This window comes from Acanthochromis polyacanthus, chromosome 17 (assembly GCF_021347895.1).
Source record: "Acanthochromis polyacanthus isolate Apoly-LR-REF ecotype Palm Island chromosome 17, KAUST_Apoly_ChrSc, whole genome shotgun sequence".
In the NCBI taxonomy this organism is placed as follows: Eukaryota; Metazoa; Chordata; class Actinopteri; family Pomacentridae; genus Acanthochromis; species Acanthochromis polyacanthus.
The window spans coordinates 10,482,695-10,503,723 of NC_067129.1; the positions used below are offsets into that span (position 1 = coordinate 10,482,695).

The 21,029-nt window shown below is 42.6% G+C and overlaps 1 protein-coding gene across 1 annotated transcript in view; it reads left to right on the forward strand.

Annotated features, from left to right (window-relative positions):
• dclk1a (doublecortin-like kinase 1a) overlaps positions 1–20,598 on the forward strand; it is a 54,694-nt gene extending 34,096 nt beyond the window's left edge. Inside the window, 12 exon segments of the mRNA XM_022214359.2 lie at positions 5,149–5,243; positions 12,962–13,043; positions 13,896–14,068; positions 14,540–14,659; positions 16,347–16,493; positions 17,615–17,748; positions 17,943–18,020; positions 18,194–18,290; positions 18,393–18,473; positions 18,568–18,681; positions 18,894–18,967; positions 20,422–20,598. Of these exon segments, the coding sequence (XP_022070051.2) occupies positions 5,149–5,243; positions 12,962–13,043; positions 13,896–14,068; positions 14,540–14,659; positions 16,347–16,493; positions 17,615–17,748; positions 17,943–18,020; positions 18,194–18,290; positions 18,393–18,473; positions 18,568–18,681; positions 18,894–18,967; positions 20,422–20,479 (1,253 nt within the window). The 3' untranslated portion in view covers positions 20,480–20,598.
• Positions 20,599–21,029: the final 431 nt, after the last annotated feature.

Below are 21,029 nucleotides of genomic sequence, written 5' to 3' on the forward strand. Positions count from 1 at the left end.
GGTACCTCTATAAAAGATTGAAAACTATTTGACCAGAGTGACATGATTAACTCAGGTGTGTCATTTAATTGACATCACAGGTGTTTCCAAACTCATAATCAGTCAGTCTCCAATTTAAAGGAGACAAGTAGTCACCCTGCTTGTTTTTTGAAAAGGTTTGTACCACACTGAACATGGACAACAGAAAGCGAAGGAGAGAATGTCCCAGGACATCCGAAAAAAAATTATAGACAAACATCTTAAAGGTAAAGGCTATAAGACCATCTCTAAACAGCTTGAAGTTCCTGTGACAACAGTGGCTCATATTATTCGGAAGTTCAAGACCCACGGGACAGTAGCCAACCTCCCTGGACGTGGCCGCAAGAGGAAAATTGATGACAAATTGAAGAGACGGATCGTTGGAATTGTATCCAAAGAGCCCAGAGCAACCTCCAAAGAAATTAAAGGTGAACTCCAAGGCCAAGGTACATCAGTGTCAGATCGCACCATTCGTCGTTGTTTGAGCCAAAGTGGACTTCATGGGAGACGACCAAGGAGGACACCACTGCTGAAAAAAACTCATAAAAAAGCCAGACTGGAATTTGCAAAAATGCATGTTGACAAGCCACAAAGCTTCTGGGAGAATGTCCTTTGGACAGATGAGACCAAACTGGAGCTTTTTGGTAAGGCACATCAACTCTATGTTCATAGACTCAAAAACCAAGCATACGAAGAAAAGAACACTGTCCCTACGGTGAAACATGGAGGAGGCTCAGTAATGTTTGGGGCTGCTTTGCTGCATCTGGCACAGGGTGTCTTGAAAGTGTGCAAGGTACGATGAAATCTGAAGACTATCAAGGCATTCTGGAGAGAAATGTGGTGCCTAGTGTCAGAAAGCTTGGTCTCAGTCGCAGGTCATGGGTCTTCCAACAGGACAACGATCCAAACACACAGCCAAAAACACCCAAGAATGGCTGAGAGAAAGCGTTGGACTATTCTAAAGTGGCCTTCTATGAGCCCAGATCTGAATCCCATTGAACATATGCGGAAGGAGCTGAAACATGCCATTTGGAGAAGACACCCATCAAACCTGAGACAACTGGAGCTGTTTGCTCATGAGGAGTGGGCCAAAATACCTGTTGACAGCTGCAGAACGCTCATTGACAAATACAGAAATCGTTTAATTGCAGTGATTGCCTCAAAAGGTTGTGCAACAAAATATTAAGTTATGGGTACCATCATTTTTGTCCAGCCCTATTTCATTAGTTTGTTTTTTAAATAATTATGTTAATCAACAATTCAAAAGTGATGGCTGATTTGATTATTTAATTTTCAATAAATTTTTATTTATTGTTACTTTTGTGAGTTTCAAGTGATTTCAGTGAGAATTGTGGGTTTTTCCTTCTTTAACTGAGGGGTACCAACAATTTTGTCCACGTGTGTATATACCATGCTCACTGGGACCATGTTTTGTTTTTGTTTTTTTTAAATTTCCATCACAATATATAGCCAGTATTTCACCCAGCACATCACACAGCTGCAGACAGGCATCTTAACTGCTAGCTCGGCGTCTTGTAAAGTTTTCTTTTTTGCAACCATATCACTTTCTTACTTAACACGGTAGGTGTGAAAGAAGCTGAAACACACCGTCTTTTGTGGCTGCATTGCATTCTGGCCAAACTGGTACCTTACTCCTCTTCAGCAGAACTTCTTGTGTGAATGTTGACTGGGGATGCCAGATGAATCGAGAAAGACACCATTACATCACAGTCATTTGGCAGATGCAAAACCATTAGCATCCCAGAGACATGCACTGGGAACCAGCTGGGGTTCAAGTTTTTTTGCTCAGGTAGCTGTGGACACGTGGACAGGAGGACTCCGTTATCTAACCACCACTTAACGTGTATTAAACTTCCAATACCTTGCTGTGATTTCAAGTCTTCCAGCTCAGCCAGTTAATTTCAGGAATAAGAAAATGGTAGAAATGGAGAGCAGACTAACACAGTATCTGTTGCGGTAAATTTGAACTGAGAAATAGCATTTTTTTCCCCCTATGAAGTTGTTTGAACAAAAAAACAAAAATGAATCCAGAACCCTCACAGTCAGTGGCATCTGCAAAGGGGGCACAAGGAGCTGAAGTCTAGTTTGTTGCTTCCAGCTGTTTCCAGGCTTTGTCCAAATTTATTACATGCTAGCAAAATCAAACACAAGCAACATCTGAGTGTTGGGGTGTTTCTGAGTCCCATCAATTCCTGCCGCCCGCTACATATTGACGTCACGCCATTCGGTATGCACACATGCATAGCATGCCTGTGTTCAGCGCGAGGTCAGGAAATGAACAGTCTTGGCGGAGGACTGCGCTCTCTAAACGCTTTTTTTGGTTCATTGACGTGACAAGCCGTGAGCACATGTGTGAATACGTGTGTGCCAGGAAGTGAAATTAACTTTTTAGGCCACTGAGAAATATGTCCAAATGTGATTCATCTGATAGTAAATTATCATTTTGTGTCTTAAATCTACCAACCACTTCATGTTAAGCCAGCATCTGGCTGCTGCTACTTTCCCACCATGGTATGCCAGCTTTTGTGTAAATGGGTTGGAGCATTATATAATAAATTTCGGAAAAAATATTGTCAATTACAATGTTGAAACATGTTCTAAAAAGCTGAAAAAATGCAACTTTTTAGCAAGTGTCAGTGTGTCTTGCAATTTCATCGCAACAAATAAGTTTAAAACATCATAACTTACATAGCAATTTTTGGAAAAGCTGCTGTGAATTCAGGCATTTTCGGACGCAACAATCTTGAAAAATGCTCATGAAAAATGCTTGTGTAAAGCCAGCATGTTTCACAAGCCCTGATCGGTAACTTTTAACTTTTTTGAGCTTTTATTTTGAAAATCTAGACCAGTATCAATCAGCCAATCAGCTGTGAGTCATCTGTTGGTTTTAGTGAGCAGAGCAGAAAGAGGAGCAGACAGGCAGACTAAAAAATACTAAAAATAATAAATATATTAAATAAATAATAAATATAAAAATACCAAAAAATCCGGAGATTTAGTAAAAAGTTCGTGCCACCAAATCCAATTTAAAATCTGCAGTATAGTGAGGCTGTAAAAACTGGTCTGTCACAGCTGTATATGCATTGGCACACATAATAAGAAACCAACGTGTATTCATCTTCATCAACTTTATTATTCCTGAAATTCAACTATAGCTGTTGCTTTTGTGTGCCAGCCCAACATTTTCAGTGAGCCCATCTGGCCACCCGTATGAAAAACGTCTGGAGGCGCACCTGCTCTGTATCCATATAGGACAACGTAGTGTCTACCGTACCTCTAGCATCAACCTTCGGACAAACTGCCTCTAGATCATTCCAACCTCTCCATGGATGACTTTTTCTCTCCACTGAATGCAACGGCAATCTGCGCCTTTCCAAGTTTCGCTCCCCGTTGAAATCTCGGTCTATTATTTTGGGCATAGAAGTAGATATCCGAATTGTAGATGTATTTTTTTTCCTGCTTCCACCCTTCTGTCGCTCTCTCTCTCCTTGTATCTGTGTTCCCGGTGCGCGTCAGAGTTTGCGCAAGCATCCTCTCCGCCTCTCCGTGTAGTACAGCGCTGCTCCATCTCTCCATTCACCACAGTTTACTATCACACTCGGACGGAGCGCGTAGAAAGGTGCTGTTCTTCCTCCTCCTCCTCTTCGTCTTCTCTTTCCCCCTGCTTTGGATTATCACTGTGTTTTTCCACCATGCTGGAAGTGGAAGGTAGGAACAATGAAAAAGCATTTTATTCGGCTTTCAACTTTATTTATCCTTGCTCGGATCGTCCAATATGTGGGTTGTTCGCGGTTCGGGGATTTGACTTGTGCCATGTTGTCATTTATTTTTGTGTTAACAAGTCAGTGAGAGATGGTTTTAATAAATGTTGATGCTTTTCGTTGTGTAACTGGGAGGAGTGTCTGTCTCTGTGCGTAATGCTGATGCCGAATTTCATCAATGAAGATGTCCAGGAATGGCTCAAACAATAGCACTTTCTTTGTATTTTCATCGTTAGAATGTAAAATAAGTGATAATTGTGTGATAGTGTGGCAGCCGGTGCTATTTTAGTCTTTAGTGTGCTTTTTCTCGTTTGTCTTGAATAATTCAGAAAGTTCTTTGATCTCGGCAGGGAGCAAAGATTTCACTTATCTGCTGCACCAACAAGGATAGATAGAAATAAATATTGTTGACATGCAGTAGACTAATGCAAAAATACTGGCCCAGAGTAGCAGAAAATATCGCAATACAAGAAAAGGCTTGGAATTGCTATCAGGTAGTGAATCTGATGGTGTTTTTTGAATTCCACACTGGATATTTTTAATTAGAGTTTTTATTCAAAAGGAAAACTTGACATTAACCTGCAGTCGGACTCACTGTTGTTGAATCTCTCTTAAGGGATACACAGTTGTGATCATCATTTTTGTATTCACCAAGCAGTGTCTTGTTGCCAAGAAACAATAACTCCTGTTTTCAGTGAGATGAAAGACGGACTCATGTTTTGCTGCAACTTAATGATGCCATTAGGGCTTTTTTGAATCTTTTTTTTTTTTTTTTGCCTGACCACACACAGGACTCGGATGCAGTGTTGATTAATCTAATGTTCTTATTTAATGAGATGATGCCGCTGGGTTTTTGTGCTGTGCTGCAGCGGGAAAAGTAGACCGAACCGGGGTCACAAGTACACTTGAATATAGGATGTGGTTGAAAATGAGGACGTCCTGGTGTTGTATGTTGACTCCCAGCCATGCTCTTGATACCTAGAAGGTTATGTAATCGCACGTCTGGAAAAACTCAAGCTGAAATGGCTCATTTTCAGGGATAATTAATGCAGCAGGATTTGTATTTTGGCTGAAGTGTAAAGGACAAAGAAGAGTAGTGTGGATTTCACTGCTCTTTTTCTTCCTCCCTCACTCCCCCTCTTGTCCTCCTCCACCTCCTCCTCTTCTGCCTCATTCATGTGAATGAAGAGATGCTGAGGGCGGAAGTGTGGGCTGCTGCTAGACACCAATATAACTGTTTTAGAAAGCATGCCTTCACATTTTAAAGCATCATCTATTTCAATATTTCTGCACCGGTCTGTCCCCTCTCACCCACCCTGTTCCATTTTCTCTTGTTTTCTCCCTCCAGTAAACGGGACGCCGGCCAGTCAGCTGTCCACTCCTCATTCGGGAAAATCTCCCAGCCCCTCCCCGACCAGCCCGGGCAGCCTCAGCCGACGCCGGGTAAGACGACAATGCCTACACACACAAACAAACAAACAAACACGCACAAACAATTACCCGGTAGCATCCAGTGACACTAAATCAGTAAATCTATAACACATTCCTTCTATGTTCTCAGGAAAAGGACAAAGCCATGACTGAGCATAGGCCGACTACATCTTAGAGTCGCTAGAGTATGAAGAAACGACAACATCCCGACATCTTTAGTGTCTCAGATCGGGTGGGGCATTGACCTTTGCCACCACCTAGTGCTGCTCTGGAATTCCAATGCTTGGTGAATTCCAAGACTGGCAGGCCCATGATAGGATTCATGTTAAACATTTTCATATTTTGTCAAATTTCCACTAATGCTAACCCATAGCTTTTTTCACGGAGAACTCTATCTGCCTTTGGTAGCTCAACAATGAATGGTGCTATCACTGACTTATAGAGGATCACCTGATGTGTCAGTCAGTAATTTGTGCAATATTCGATCTAAAGATGAGACTGACTGATTGAAATCTGTTTATATTTTCTAAAAATTGGTTTGCATCCTTTATTAGCCACTAAGCAGTGCCTTGCATTGCATTTTAGTGTGTTTTAGCAACAAACTTAAAAAAGATGCATTTAATTCCAACTGCTTTAATCAAGATATGTCATTTTGTACATGTCCTCTTGTGTAAATGATTTAGACACATTTTATACTAGTGCGTTTGACTATTTCCGCCGTTTTTTCTTTTTGTCAAATATTCTGTCATTGGCCTGCATTCAAAATAATCCCTGTTAAACCACCAAAACTAAGAATCTGAATGTGTTTTCTGTAGCTAACAGGGGAGGAACGAGGATCTGAGCTGCGTCCACACTGTGTACACTGTAATATAGACAAAATACTACTGTGCAGAGCGAGAGCATGCAACTCAAATGGAAAAAAATGACTTGAATTCCACATCCTCAGCTCATGTTGTGTGTCCGTGCAAGTATGTATGCGTTCACGATCAAAGTATTTGTTAATCCAGTCCTTGGACAGTGATGATGGTGAGCTTTTAATATCAGCTTCCATCCTAATCAGAGTCCCGTTTTCTCACAGCAGCACTATAATTTATGTGGAGCTCTAAGCCTGCTGCTGATTTGGCTCCTTCTCCCTCGTAAACAGACACTCGCACGCTCAGTTTACGTCAACCTCGTACATTCATACTATAAGTGAACCTGCCATGTGTTCACATGGGCTTCCATTTGCAAACACACAGCGAGTGAATCTGTGCTGCATGACTGTACCAGTTTTCTGCCTGACAACAGAGGTGCAGCTATGATTTATTTTGTAATTGTTGAGCTATTTATTATTTGTGCAGGCACAGGGCCCTTTTTTTCAAGGGAAGAAAAGCAAGAACGAGGTTGGAGTCAATACCTCTTAATGGGACACAACAGAAAATTGAATGGCTTGTGAATCATTTCTGTCCATAAATGAGTGCGTATGGCTGTGTGTATGAGAGAAATCAGCACAGCAGAAAGTCGTCATTTGTTGGTGGGCTCGGTGGATTGAGTCTTGTGCTACATTTGATGAGGCAGGAAGAATTAATGGATGGTGGAGAGCCGCGCCCGTGGGCTTCCATCAGTGATGTGGTTATATTGACGTGGTATGAAGGTCAGCCAGAGCAACAGGAACACATCAGATTTGGGTTGTAGCTACCGAGAACAGAACAAGGTGAAACAGAGCTTCCACATTCACGCGTAGAATGGAACTGGGTCACCATAGATTATAGTGTTGCGAGGAAATGGGGTGGCATGTGCGCGCCTTTATAAACTCTCTCTATCTTTCTGTCTGCTTCCCTCTGAATGAATAAATGTGGAGCAGTACATGCAGACAATTACAGTGCACAGTTTCTGCTGCCTCTGTTTCTTTCTTCCCAGGCAGTTTCCACATAGATTCAGAGAGAGACTGTGGGAGTGAAGGGTGGAGAGGTGAACGAGGGCTAACCAGACGTGATGAGGAAATTTAGGGGAAAAAAACGAGCCCCTTTCCTCTCCAAATTCAGTCTGTCTTTTTCGCCGCTGTCCACTTTTCTCTTCAAACATTTCGCTTTTGTGGAGCCTCACCAGAAGAGCAGTTAAATTCGAGTATTACACAACATGAGTTGAGTGTGCGTTACTCAAAGAGAGATTATTCCAGGCTTTGTACTCGCTGACACTACAGTATATACTCTGCCTGCAATGGCTTTGACTGGAAGGGAAAGGGGAGGAAGCCTCACAGCCCATTATCTCTGCTCTCCACCCTGCAGCTTCACACTCCTCAGCCATATTATGTTGTAATTCTCTCTTCCACTTCGTACTTTTTCCCTATCCGCCCTGTTACCGATTCCCTCCCCGTCCCTTCGCATCCCTGACAGTTTCTAATTTCTCTTTCACTCCATCTCCCAGCTATTCTCACTTGCCCCTAACACCCATCCCCCCCATATGAAAGGGTATTAACTTCACAGGGAGAAATCATATTCCATCATTTCTCTTGTAGATGATTTCTAAGCTGCTTTGAGAAGCCCGAGACACTATTTGCACATTTTCTGTCCTTTTCGTCACCTCTGTGTAAACTCACATGAATAATCATAAGCGCAAAATACACATAAATTCCTTCATTGTCAGCCTTGTTAGGTGTGTGAATGCCTTTCTCATCACAAAAAGCAAAACTAATCACACTGTGACTCCAAGATGATCTTTAACATCAGGGAATGTAATATTTTGGTCTGATAGTAACTGAAATCTTTTTTGAACTTTTAGCTGATAAAACATTTAAAGCCACCTAAAAATGAGCTTCGCCTCGTAATATAAAGGTTACAAAAAACAAGAAGTCCGTTTCCCGAGCAGCCACAGAGGCTCAGTGACCTACTACGAGTGTTGCATTTAAACAGTTCACCTCGCCGGACCCTGCATTTAAACACTTAGAGGCACTTTGCTGCCTGAAGTAGGCTGCTTGCACGGCTCAGACCATTACAGCCTATTTCCCCGAGCAGAATGTGCAGGCATAGCGATGCACAGTGGCTTTTTCCCTTTCTTTTTTTAACGCATACATAACTGTAGGCACACAGACATGCACACATTTCAGAGAAAAAGTGCACAGAGTCACTTACACCGTCATGCATAGTTAAGAAACAGCGCTTCTATACATGGAAACAGTATTTATGCACAGGGAGTAGACACATTTGGTGCACGCTATGACCCATTTTTTATAAATTATCAACAGAAGCATGAAAGAGTGGTCCACATTCACAAAGTCATCCCCTTCCCCTTTGCACTTCTTATAATCCTTTTAATGCCACTTGCCTCACTGACAGCACCCTAGATTTCCAGCTTTTATACTAAACCCTATGTCCCACACCCCGAACTGTGTTTTCTGTCAGTATCAGCTCTGGAGCATGTACAGATAAATTGAGTGAGCCAGCGAGGTCACAGCTCTCTGCCGTCTGTTCACTCGATTAGGTGTGGAAAAAAACAGAAGCAGGGGAATAAATCATTTTTCAAAAAAAAGAAGACAATAGATGGAGAGTAGCAGCTGACAGATTGAAGGCGAGACAAGCAGAAGGTCCGTGTCTCAGCGCAGTCAGGTAGCTGTTTGTCTGAGTGAACGAGAGCAAGATAGTGCTAATTGTATCCGTAGTATGTCACCTACATCCTCCTCTCACCGTTTAGTCATTCATGTCCATGATCCATTGAATTGCATGCTCCATCTCTCATTCTTATCGTTCATAATTTGTGTTGGGTGAATCATTATTTAATTATTTGTGTATGTGTGTGACTGTGTGTGTGTGTGTGTGTGTGTGTGTGTGTGTGTGTGTGTGTGTGTGTGTGTGTGTGTGTGTGTGTGTGAGAGAGAGAAAGAGAAAGAGAGAGCGCCAACTGAAGATGAAAGTGTGCATTACAAACGTCTTATTGTCTCATTCATCCATGTGAGTGTACTGTTACTGAGGATTGTACTTGTTTTTTTGAGCTGTAATATATTTCTTATTTCATGTCGTGTTGATGTCATTAGATGGTTTGTCCAATTTTGTTTCTATGACTGCCAAAAAGACTGGCTGCACCACACGAGGAAACTGTGCAAGAGGCAATTACTTCAGTTACACAAGTTTTTTTGGGGCGTTTTATTCCTCGAAATGATTCGCAAACGATCCAGATCTGCTTACATTCATGTCGTTAATGCATCTAAAACATTTTGCAGAGGGCTTCCATTCACACGCATAAAAATCTCAGCATGCCGTCCATCTTCTACATCTTGTGATTTTGTCATGTGATGCTGCCAGCTCTTTCTCGGCTCATTCGTTTCCGTTTGTGTTTTCTTTGCTCAATGTATTCATTTCCATTTGTTGAAAGTCACCATTAAATTCATTGTCATTTCATTTTCATTTTGCATTTTTTCGTTCTTTATTCGCCTCATTTTCACTCAGCACCATTGATTAACAGCTGTTCCTCATGTTACAGCATTATTATGATAATTAAGAGGATGCTGATTGTCTTCATATACACATGTTTACCAACGGTTCTCCTTCGTTACATTTGCTTATGTATTCAACAGAGCAGGACCAAACTCAATCCCAGAGGCACATTTATCCCTTCCTGTCCCACTGCTTCTGTTCTGGATTTTTTTTTCTACATTAGGGTGGGGCCATTTAAGTCACCCTCCCTTTTTTTTTTAATTTTCCCAGAAGTATTTAATCACATTTCTGTGATTCTCTGGGATTGCAGTCCATCAGGATTGTGATTAGAAACCTTCGCTGTGTCCAACTGGCAGAGCTAAAAGACAGAATCCTCTAACCAGTGTTGATCTCTTCAGATGAGAGTCAAGTAGATTATGTTTTCTGTCTGTCTAGACACCAAAATAAGAGTCAAGATATACTATCTCCTCTACCTTGTGCTCTTATAAGAGACAGAGTAGGAAGCTGGGACACAACGATGTAGCCCATTTCCATCAAATCTTATTAGGCTGTTCCACCGGGGCAAACACTAATAAATCCTGCTTTTGCTGGATATTGCATGACAGTAAAAGTGACAAGAAATGCAGCCGGAGGAGAGGTCTGACTCTCCCGGCCTCAGGGACAAAGAGCAAAAAAGGCTTTAGGATGTGTGTCGTAATCAGATTCAAACAGGGACACGGAGGACAAAGCTGGCATTACACTTAAGTTGGTTATGTAAATGTGTGGTGCATTTTTAATGCTCAGTTCTGCAGTTGACAGATTTCCTTTTCTACAACAGAATAAACCATTATTTCTGCTGCTCCATGTGTACTTCTCTGATGATGCTCCACATTTAAGGTCAGCCATGGACATCTTGTTTAATTCCTACTTATGCGCTGATCAGTATTCTGTTGCCGTGCGTTGCCCTTGCAGGTTTGAAGAGCAGTGGCTCCAGCCATGATGTAAAAGGTTTGTCAGTGTGTTTTTTAGTGCTGTGAGTCATAGCCGGAGCAAAAGTGTAGAGATGTAGAGCTAGGAATAGTGTGTGTCGTATTGTGCAACGGGGAGAAAGCTGGATGGTCTAACAATAACAAGACAGCTCCTGCCAAATCTCATGATCAATATCAACCAGGCCAGACTCCATACATTTTTCTTACGTTTCCTCACCTTCAAATCTCTTTTTCTCACTCTGTCTGTCACTCCATCTGCCTCATAGTTTTTCACTCAGGAACGAGAGACACAATTTTCGTAGAAGGTTGAACCTACCTCCCAGCCCGCAGACAGGAATGGCCATATATAGGCTTCTGTCTCCACACTGGAAGCCTCATAAGCTGCTGCTCTCCTCTCTGTGAGCAGTTTCCATAGCAACGGTATTTTGTTTCCCTCTGTGGCAGGAAACGAGAGAGAGAGAGAGATAGGAGAGTAGAGGACAGGGCTAGATGTGCGATAAGGGCACAAGAGAGGTAAATACACGAGTCGGGACGAGGAAATAAAAGAGCGGAATAGGGATGTTTTTGAGAAAAAGCACAGGAGGGTCATCGGCTTTATGGGTATTAAGTGGGTTTTCTTGTTCCAGGATGAGTGCCCAACGAAAAACAACATTACGTAAACCAAATTCAGCCTGACTCATAGCTATATTCACCTTTTTTTTTTTCAGGTCACAGCAGTAGAGATGAACAAAAGAGCTGACAGTGACTTGGGCAGAGATATAGGGCAGAGCTGTTCTGTAAATAGTTTTTTGTATGCGAATCATTACAATAAATACTCTCTGGCATAACAGCAAGCTCACACGAATGCAAAACTGTCCAGCATAATTTTCTTTATGCAGAGATCGAGCCTTTTGTAAAACAAGAAGGATGAGATGTGATTTCATTAACACGGCATCAAAGCAGGAGTTTTTCATGGACTGCCACCATGCCGTAATAATGTAATGCTTTGATGCCAGATTTCGCCTCCTTTTCCACATCATCCTGTTTGAAATGCTCACTGGATTATTATCGCACCCACAGCCAGCATCCATTAGTTCAGCAGCAGCACTTCTTAGATCTTATCGGCTCTAAGCAGACAGCAGTGATTGATGTGTGAATGATTCTATCTTGCTTGAATTCAGAGAAGAGCATCAAAAATACGTCTGGCTACACCTTCCCTGAAATGAGACATGAAAGAAAAACTGGTCGCCTGCTAGCGATTTAGATAGCCATCATCTGCTTGATTTCTCAGGACAGTTGCACGTGAATATCGGCACGTGCTAAACAGATCATTTACAGAGAAACGTGTTAATAATGCACATCAGGCAGAGGACTTATTTTAGTCTGCTTCCATCACTGGCCAGGCTGCATATTCCCGTTGAACCTGTGGGATTTATCCGGGCACTAGAAACCCCAAAGACCTCAAACATGACTGCAAGGCAGGAAAGAGGGATTTTAGCCGAGGGGAGGGGAGGGGAGAGGAAGGAAAGTGGGGAAAGACACACAGAGAACACATGAAAAATGTTCACCCTACAAACGAAGCAATAATGAAACTGTTTGGATGTGTTAAAAGAAGCTGAAGCCGAGAGCAGAAAGGTGGACAGGAGTGGAGAGAAGAATGAAATGCGAGATGGGGGAGATTCTCATTTACAGTCCTGACTGGATCCTCGCTCCCCATCCCTGTTGCTTCCATGACAACCAGACAGAAGGTTACAAGGTGGAGGGTGTAATGAGTTTTAGTCTTTAGATAGATGCAGACGCCTCATCTCAGCCACTCTCTTTCACTTTAATGACCTCCTACTTACTAATCCGATGAAAGGCAGTATTCATCTGCCTTTATTAGTGTCACCAAAACCTGTGTTTTTATGTTTTAGTAAAGCCAGTAGTGAGGATTGAAAGGAGGATGCAATTAGATCAGATCAAGTTGTGAAGTGAATGGAGAGGAGCTTATTTGGATTTCCAAATATGGACACATACACACACACCACTCAGGGGGGTGTGGTGGATAAGTAACTGGTTTATATTCAGATCAGTGGCTTAAGTAAATCTGTTCATGAGTGCAGTGCACACACAAGCCAGAGCAGCACAATACAGCTATGCAGAAACAAAGACAGACTAAAGGATGTTCTGAGGATGAGACGAGTTGCACAATGTCTCTTTGTCTATTTTTGGTCATGCATGTTTGTTTTGGCTGGGAGTGCAGCAGAAGGGACTGTGGTGGTATTTTGTGCAGTGTGTGAAGTGGATTACAAACTATTTTGGGTAATACCACGGATTAAAATATTAGTCTTTTCCCTCTTGTCACCCTGCTCTCTGTCTCTTCCTTATGTTTCAGGGGTCCCAGGGTTCTTCCACCTCTCTGTCTTCCACTAAAGTTTCCAGCTCAGTGGAAGACGGTGACGGGCTCGTTACTGAAGGTGAGGAAGATGTTACATGAGTGTCACGTCTGTCCCTCAGTGGGCGAAGGCCTTTAACTTGCAAATATCATGCATGTTTGAGTCATGTTCATGACCTTTGATGCGTCTGATTTGTACGCCCTGTTCTCAACACCTCATTCTTTTTCACACTTTCCCCTCCTCTGTCTGGTGTCATTCTCCATCTCTCTGTTGCACTGCAGAAAAGGATGTCCTGGTAAATTTCGTAAAAGATGACAAGTTATGAGTCTGAAGTCACAGACTTCAAGAAATAACTTACATGATATCTTCTGAGTCGGGCACTTGAGTATCATTGGATATTTTCAACTGTGTTTTTCCTTAATTGAAAAGAGTCCAAAGAACCCCATCGAATGTCATCACTTGCAGTAATATTTAACGGAGCATTAATTGCATTTATTTGCATTTTGATTTGCCAGTTGGTTCCGCATTAACTTTTCTATTTGCCAGCTTGATTACCATTTACAGAGAACTCTGCAGAGCATTACTGTGACAAAATGTCAACCGTGGGATGTAACCACAACCCCATTTGACTCTGAAACTTAAGTTTAAATAATTTAGAATTCTTATACCTGAAGATTTATTCTTAAATTTAGAAAGCAATACCCTTTGCAAGTATTTTACAGCTTGTTAAGTTGTAAATATGTTCATTAGTTCTACCTTTAAGTTCAGTTAGATATGAAGTAATTTTTTTCCATTATAGACAAAACATGTAAAAAGTTTCTCTGTCTTCTGAATCCTGAAAAAAGTGAGCAAAGCACTGCACCGATTATGTGTAAACTGGTTTAGATTTCTGAGCCCCTCAGTTGCTCTAAATGTTGTTCCTCCTCCCTGCAGCTGAGGTTCTCATTGATGAGGTTCCAGCTGTGCCGTCCTACATATCAGACCGCTACAAGGTGGGCCGGATGTTGGGAGATGGGAACTTTGCAGTTGTGAGGGAATGTGTGGAACACTCCACTGGACGGGAGTACGCTCTGAAGATCATCAACAAGGGCAAATGCAGAGGCAAGGTAAAGAAACATGGACAAAATATAAGTCCAAAAGCAAAAATGTACTTTACTAGTCAGCTCCAATCAAAACGAAAAACTGTTACTTGACTTAGGAGTAAGATTAAGTGTTGAAAGTACAAAAAACTTCTCTGGATACGAGTTACTATAACTAACTAAAAAGCAGCTTTTCTAATGCTTTATGCAGTCATGTTTTCAGTAGTTAACCATAGTTTTATTAACTCAAGTGTTTCTCCACCCATAAAAGAGCATTTTACATGAAAATTGTCCACTGAATTTATAGGTTGACATGTCTATTAAGTAGCAGATTTTTTTCTACAGTGATGTTAAAGTGTTATCCAATGTGTCAGTACATCATCACATCACAGTTAACTGTAGTTGAAGAGCACGATTCTGACAATACAGACATCTGACAAACTTGATTCTTTTGATAAATGTTCTGCTTGGCTATAAAATCTTATTTTTTCCTGCTAGGAGCACATGATCCAGAACGAGGTGGCCATACTCCGCAGGGTCAAGCATCCAAATATCGTGCTACTCATCGAGGAGGTGGACACTTACAATGAACTTTACTTGGTCATGGAACTGGTCAAGGTGTGTGGCCTTTTGTGTACTGCAGCTACATGTTTAGTTTCTAGTGTTTGTGCACCATTTGTTCTGCTTAGGGGCAGGCTGGGATATTTTGCCAAATTTTCATAATGGACAGAGGCGTTCTTTTTTACATGACGGTGATCATTATGTCAAATCTCGGAGGGACAGAGAGGAGCAGAGAGGCAGAAATGATGACAGTAACAGAGCAGCAGCATTCAACCAGCGAAGCAAATGATGAATTCCAAGCAGCGGCACAGTATGGGATCGAGAGAATCGGTCTGTGGCCTCGAGCGCTCGTGTGGTCACATTCTTCATTCTCTCTCCCGCTTTCTGAGTCAAGAAATGTTTTTGCATAATTCAGGAGCCAGGAATGTGATCCATCTGTTCGTACCGTGGCGTGGAGTACTACAGAATATAGATGAGAACCAATCTGTGGGAGAAATGTGTGTACGTGTGAGCTTGTCCAAAGTAGGAGGATCGAGAGGAGGCTGAGGATGAATGAGGTGGAAAGAGTCACCACTAGAATGACAAGGAACGAGAGAAGGAGAGAGACAGAAAGGTGTAGTGATGGGAGAGGAAAAGAGCAGAGAAGGAGGGAGGGAGATGCTGCACAGTATGGTTCAAAGTACGGTATACACAAAGTGTTCTTTTGCTTGGTTCTGTTTCACTTCATTTATTCGTTCAAAGGAGACAAGGCTCATTAATTGACAGAAAAATTACGATAAAGAAACCAGTGTTGGTCCTATAGGCTAATTTTTAGAGCAAATCTGAGCAATAATGTGCTCAGACAATAATTTGTGACAGTTTTAGGAAGGGAGGAATGTCGCAGCGTGACTAAGTAATGCCCATAAATTGAATGGTTTTTGAATGTGGTTTGAAAAACTTTACTTTTTCATGCAAAGGCCTGATCAAAACCCCATCTAACTTTTTTTGGGGTGCCATGCTTCATTTCCCAGTGACTGAATGGGAGAAACTCACAGATAAGAATACAGGGTGTTGTGACAGTATATTAAAATGCATGCTTTTCCAATGGAATATTCACATTTAGATGCAAGGCCTGAGGGTCCATATACTGTTGGCCACACAGTAGAAGCAGAGAACTGTAGATACATTGGTTAGAAGCTGAGCTGTGGCATTTGACAGCTCTCATATTTAAACAACTGTCGCTGTGCAGGTTGAACCCTGACAGTGTGCTTCAGGAGCGAGAGAGAGAGAGAGATTCAGCCCTATTTTAAGCCTCTGTTCCACTTAGTCCACTCAGGGAGAGAGAGAGACAGAGGATGAGGGTGTTAAGAGGAGGGTGAGATTCAGACAGAATGCAAAATAGCAGACTGACAGAGTAATACAGCCAGAAAGAAAAGAGCAGAGCGTGAATTAGTGAAAAAAAATAAGATTAAAATGTAAAGGAAATATCAAAGACAGCGTAAGGATACATTTTAATCAAGGTGAGGAATGAGGACACAGTTGATCCCTCCAGCTGCTGAGCAGACAAAAAAAAGAAACAACTTACTGCTAAATGAACTTTTTCAGCCGAAAAACTCTTTCAGCAGAAAAGACGAGCAACTGTGAAAGCTTGGAAGTGAATCTGTCAGGTTCTGTGTCTGTGTGTGTGTGAAGACACCAAACAAACTGCTGCGAAAGTCCTCCCTAATACTGACAAGCCCGTCCATCCATCATGACTTGTCCGCAGGGGGGAGATCTGTTCGATGCCATCACCTCCGCCAACAGATACACAGAGAGGGACGCCAGCGGCATGCTCTACAATCTGGCCAACGCCATCAAATACCTCCACAGCCTCAACATTGTGCACAGAGACATCAAACCAGAAAACCTGCTGGTGAGTTCACACACAGATTGCACACATGGTCATGTAACTTGCCGCAGTGTGCCCCCCCCCCACCTCCTCCCCTCTTTCTGAATGAACAGTGAAGTAATATCACTCACTCTGGACTCTCACCGAGAGAAGAAGATGAGTCATTCCTGCTGCCCTCACACCTCCTGCACGCTCCTTCTCCAGCCTCCCTCATTTGTGCCTTCCCTCCTTCTCCCGTCTGTCACACTCCTCATTCTCGTCCTCTTTACTCCAACTGCTGCCCCTCCTCGGTCCTTACAAGTGATGGCCAAGCCAGATTCATATTTTAAAATGTTCCACTCCAAAGCTAGTTGAGTGGCCTCTGTTGGCACACTCACCCCCGCTGGCTGTACAGCTTCTTTTTCTGTGTTTCTCCAAGTCTCCCCTTATTCACCCTCTAGCTGTTTCAGTTAGATAAGAAATACTGAGCGATTCCCCCAAGGTGCCACTTTATCTTTTATTTTTTAAGTCTTTACATACAGATTAATCACATAAGCATGTAACAGATGGACAAAACTAACTTACCTCTTTAAAATCGGCAATTTTCACAATATTAGGTAGGCAACAGAGAGAAATTTATTCAACTTTAAACCTGCATTAGGTAATTTTTTTGGCCACTTACGGTAAACAAGCTAGAAAACACGCCAGTAAACACTTCTCTCGACACATCCAGCAAACATGGAGCAACACCACCGTTTATTTGGAGCATAATTTTGGCCCCCTCTGTAAATGCAAGTCGCTCTCCTCTCAGCTCTGTGTTGGTCTCCACCCACGCCTGATTAAAATATCTGCTAAATGCTTCACCGTGTCCTCCAGCTGATGACTAACTTTGTCTGTCTGTCATTTAGTGCAGCCCTGGTAGGGTACAGTGAGTTTCACATCATTTATTTGCCAAAAACAGCTGTCTGCCACATAAAAACAACACTATGAGAGAAGTCAAATTATTAAGAGCAAAACCCCTTTCACACGCATGATACAACTGTTATGTATATAGATCCATTTATAGGAGCTTTAAGGTCTCAGTTTGTTCGCAGGTATCATTCGGATCACGATGATCTCATTGCAGATCCTATTTTTAACTGAATGGGTATTTTCTGTCTGCTCAGGTGTACGAACATGCAGATGGCAGCAAAAGCCTGAAACTAGGAGACTTTGGTTTGGCGACTATGGTGGATGGACCCCTCTACACGGTCTGTGGCACCCCGACATATGTAGCACCTGAAATCATCGCAGAAACAGGGTAAGAGAAGCAGAAATCCAGTTAACTGCAGCCTCTACCTCTTAAATGTCATAATTCAATTTCATGGCCAACATATTAGTTATGTTTTTATGCGATTAGGATGGTTGTTGCAGAGGAAAAATCGTTAGCGTCTCTGCTCAGATATCTTGTTCTCTGCATATTGACAGCTGACTGATTTCTTTGTCTTTGTGCAGGTATGGCCTTAAGGTGGACATCTGGGCAGCAGGAGTCATCACCTACATCCTCCTGTGTGGTTTCCCACCTTTTCGAGGGTAAGCTAACAGGAAGAAATCACTTTTTCTGCTTTAAAGTCAATCTTCAAGTTGTGCATGCGTCCCCCATATGGTTGGTTAACAGCATTGCACCTTTACTCCTGTGGGCAGAGTTAATAAGAGCGCTGTTTTATTAATACACGCACTTTAATAAAGAAGTGTTTCACTTGTAGGAGCAGTGACGATCAAGAAGTGCTTTTCGATCAGATCCTAATGGGTCAGCTAGAATTTCCTCTACCCTACTGGGACAACGTGTCAGAGACAGCAAAGGTGAAAATCCACTTTATGCCTGCGTTCACCGTCTGTTTGTGTCTGGAGGATGTTTGAGCAATAAAAAAAAAACAATTCACCGCTGTTTACTTGATGCTGCAGGAGCTGATCCGATCCATGCTGGAGGTGGAGGTGGATCAGAGATACACCGCCCTCCAGGTGCTCGAGCACCCTTGGGTCACTGTAAGTATCATGTCATTGATCGCCAACATCGATTCGGTCCTCGTTTTTGCAAGAACACAACATTTATTTCCTTTTCTTCCTTAACCTGATACAGGATGAGGGTCTATGTGAGAATGACCACCAGCTGTCTGTAGCAGGGAAGATAAAGAAACACTTCAACACCAACCCGAAGGTCAGCGACACGACTGCAGGAGTGTCAGTCATTTCTGTAAGTGACTGCTCTTAGAAACTACAGTACCCATAAAGCAACTGATTCATCTAAAGCTGTAGCTATTACTCTCAGTAGAGCTGGTTTATACCGAGGTTCTTCTCAGTTAATTTTCTCTGCAGCTTTTTGAGAGGACTTTGTGTCTTGTGGTATTTCTGTTTCCCAATGATCTGGTGTTTAGATTGATTGTGCTGGTTTCTCTTTGTGTTCAGCTGGATGACAGCTTTTCTATGCAGAGATCTGGGTCGTTGGATTTCTACCAGCACCCGGCCATGTACTGGATAAGGTACGCCAGGTTTCCATAGAGACACAACTGGATAGATGGTCGCAAACCAGCGAGAAATCAAAACAAACCAAAATAGTGTCTCTGAAATTGATGTCTCCCCTCCCTCCCTGCGTGCTGCCCCGCTGACTGGCTGCTGCTGTGCTGCTTTGACAGCTTCATCGTCCCCGCTTTGTCGTTTTTTTGTGCTTTGGCTTTTTGCTTCGTTCCTTTCATCCCTCCCTCGTCGTGCACACATACTCTTTCATACTGTTGTCTTTTGCTACAACCTTGTTTAACAGTGTCACCTCAATTTCTTGGTGTGTGAATAAGGGCGTGCATTTTATCCTAAGAATTACCCCTGTGAATGATTCTCCTACATTTCACTGTTGAACACATCCTAAAAAGCTATGTCTCTGAGCAAAAGAAAAATGGTTTTGCTGTGGTTCTCACTGTCATTTTTTCATTTTTTGCAATTTCTTTGTGAATTTTCCCTTTGCAAAAAAATAATCCTGCACTCTTGCTTGTCTCATTGAATCCTTGTGATGTACTTGCTTGATGTGATGCTCCCCACCTGGCTGCCTCCTCTAATACCAAAGCTTGCTATTCAGCTCCCGCTGCCCAACTCGTGTTGTGTGACTCATTTATGGAGGACCTTGAAGTTTGCGATTATAAAGATGATGGAAATGAAAAGAATTTGGACACTTACAAGAGGAATTTATAATAGGCTTGAAAAAATACTCACAAATGAATGCATCAATGCGACAATTAGTTTTTTCCTACCTTTTCTTGTAAATCACTGATTATAGAGAACATTTTTGAGCAGATTTTGCAGCAAGTAAAAGACAAAGCAACGAAGGAAAGCTGAAAAGTAAATGAAACATAACAGTTTAGTTTATCTGTTTAAATATGCCCCCATTGATTTGCTACTTTTGCTGTTGTTAATTCCCCTTGTGACTGTCCAGTTAAATATCAATCAGAAACTTAAAGCTGAGGCAGGCAGAAAAGCAGATAAAAGTGGCGGAATCTTAAAATACAGCCCTGCTGCTGAAGCTCTTTCCTCTGAGCCCCTCCAAACAAATTAGCAAATGCTTGAAACATGCTAAAAAATAAAGTTAACATTCATCTGTGGCTTTACATGAGATTCAGACCCCACTTTCCATCATGAAAATCTGGTGATACTGTGTGAAAAAACCTGCGATTGGCTAAAATCTCTCATCATATGCACTATTTTTAAAGCTTGAAAACAAATACTGGAGTCTAGTTTCCTCCTACACTATACAAATTACAATGTGTTGAAAGGTCGGTGTGGAATATTTGCCCAGTGACGCAAAAAAAAACCAAAAAACTACTGCCTACCTCAGCTTTAATGAACATGCGCAAGGCTCTTCTGGTCCTCCATACTGCATAGTTTATCCTCTGTGCACTTGGACGCCTCCATCAGAGGATCTAATCAGAATGTTCTCCTGTTCTTTCAGGCCACCCCTCTTGATAAGGAGGGGCAGGTTCTCAGACGAGGACGCCACCCGGATGTGAAGCTGCTGCCTTTGCAGACGACACAGACTGTGAATTCAGTAACAACGACAACAAAAACACTCCGAGCGGAGCCTCCCAGTTGCCTCCCCGGCCTGCCCCTGGCCCCTCCCTCTCCGACCCTTGACTCGTGCTCTGACCCCTCCCCAGCCCCCAGCCCCACATCTGTCTCTGATGACATCTCCATCAGCTCAGCCAGCACCGTCTGCTCCCCCAACTCGCCCTTCTAGAGCGGAGACCGATGGGGAGGAGGGGGAGGAAGAGGATAAGGTGTGCAGAAGAGCAGGAAGCGAGGAGGGACAATCCTCATCCAGCTCCTCCCTCGGTATGGAGGAGGAGGAGGAAGAGGAGGCGTCCGCTTCCCTTACGCTCTTTTACCTTGATGCTGGGTGTGAACAGTGAAAAACTAAAGAAAAAAATCAGAGTGAACTTTCAGCTCCCCCTGAATCCATCTTTCCGAAGGAGGAGAGATAGATCAAAGGGCAGGGACAAGAAGAAAACTATGGTTGGGAGAAAAGACTGAAGAGGCAACAAAAGACGGGGATCATGAGGA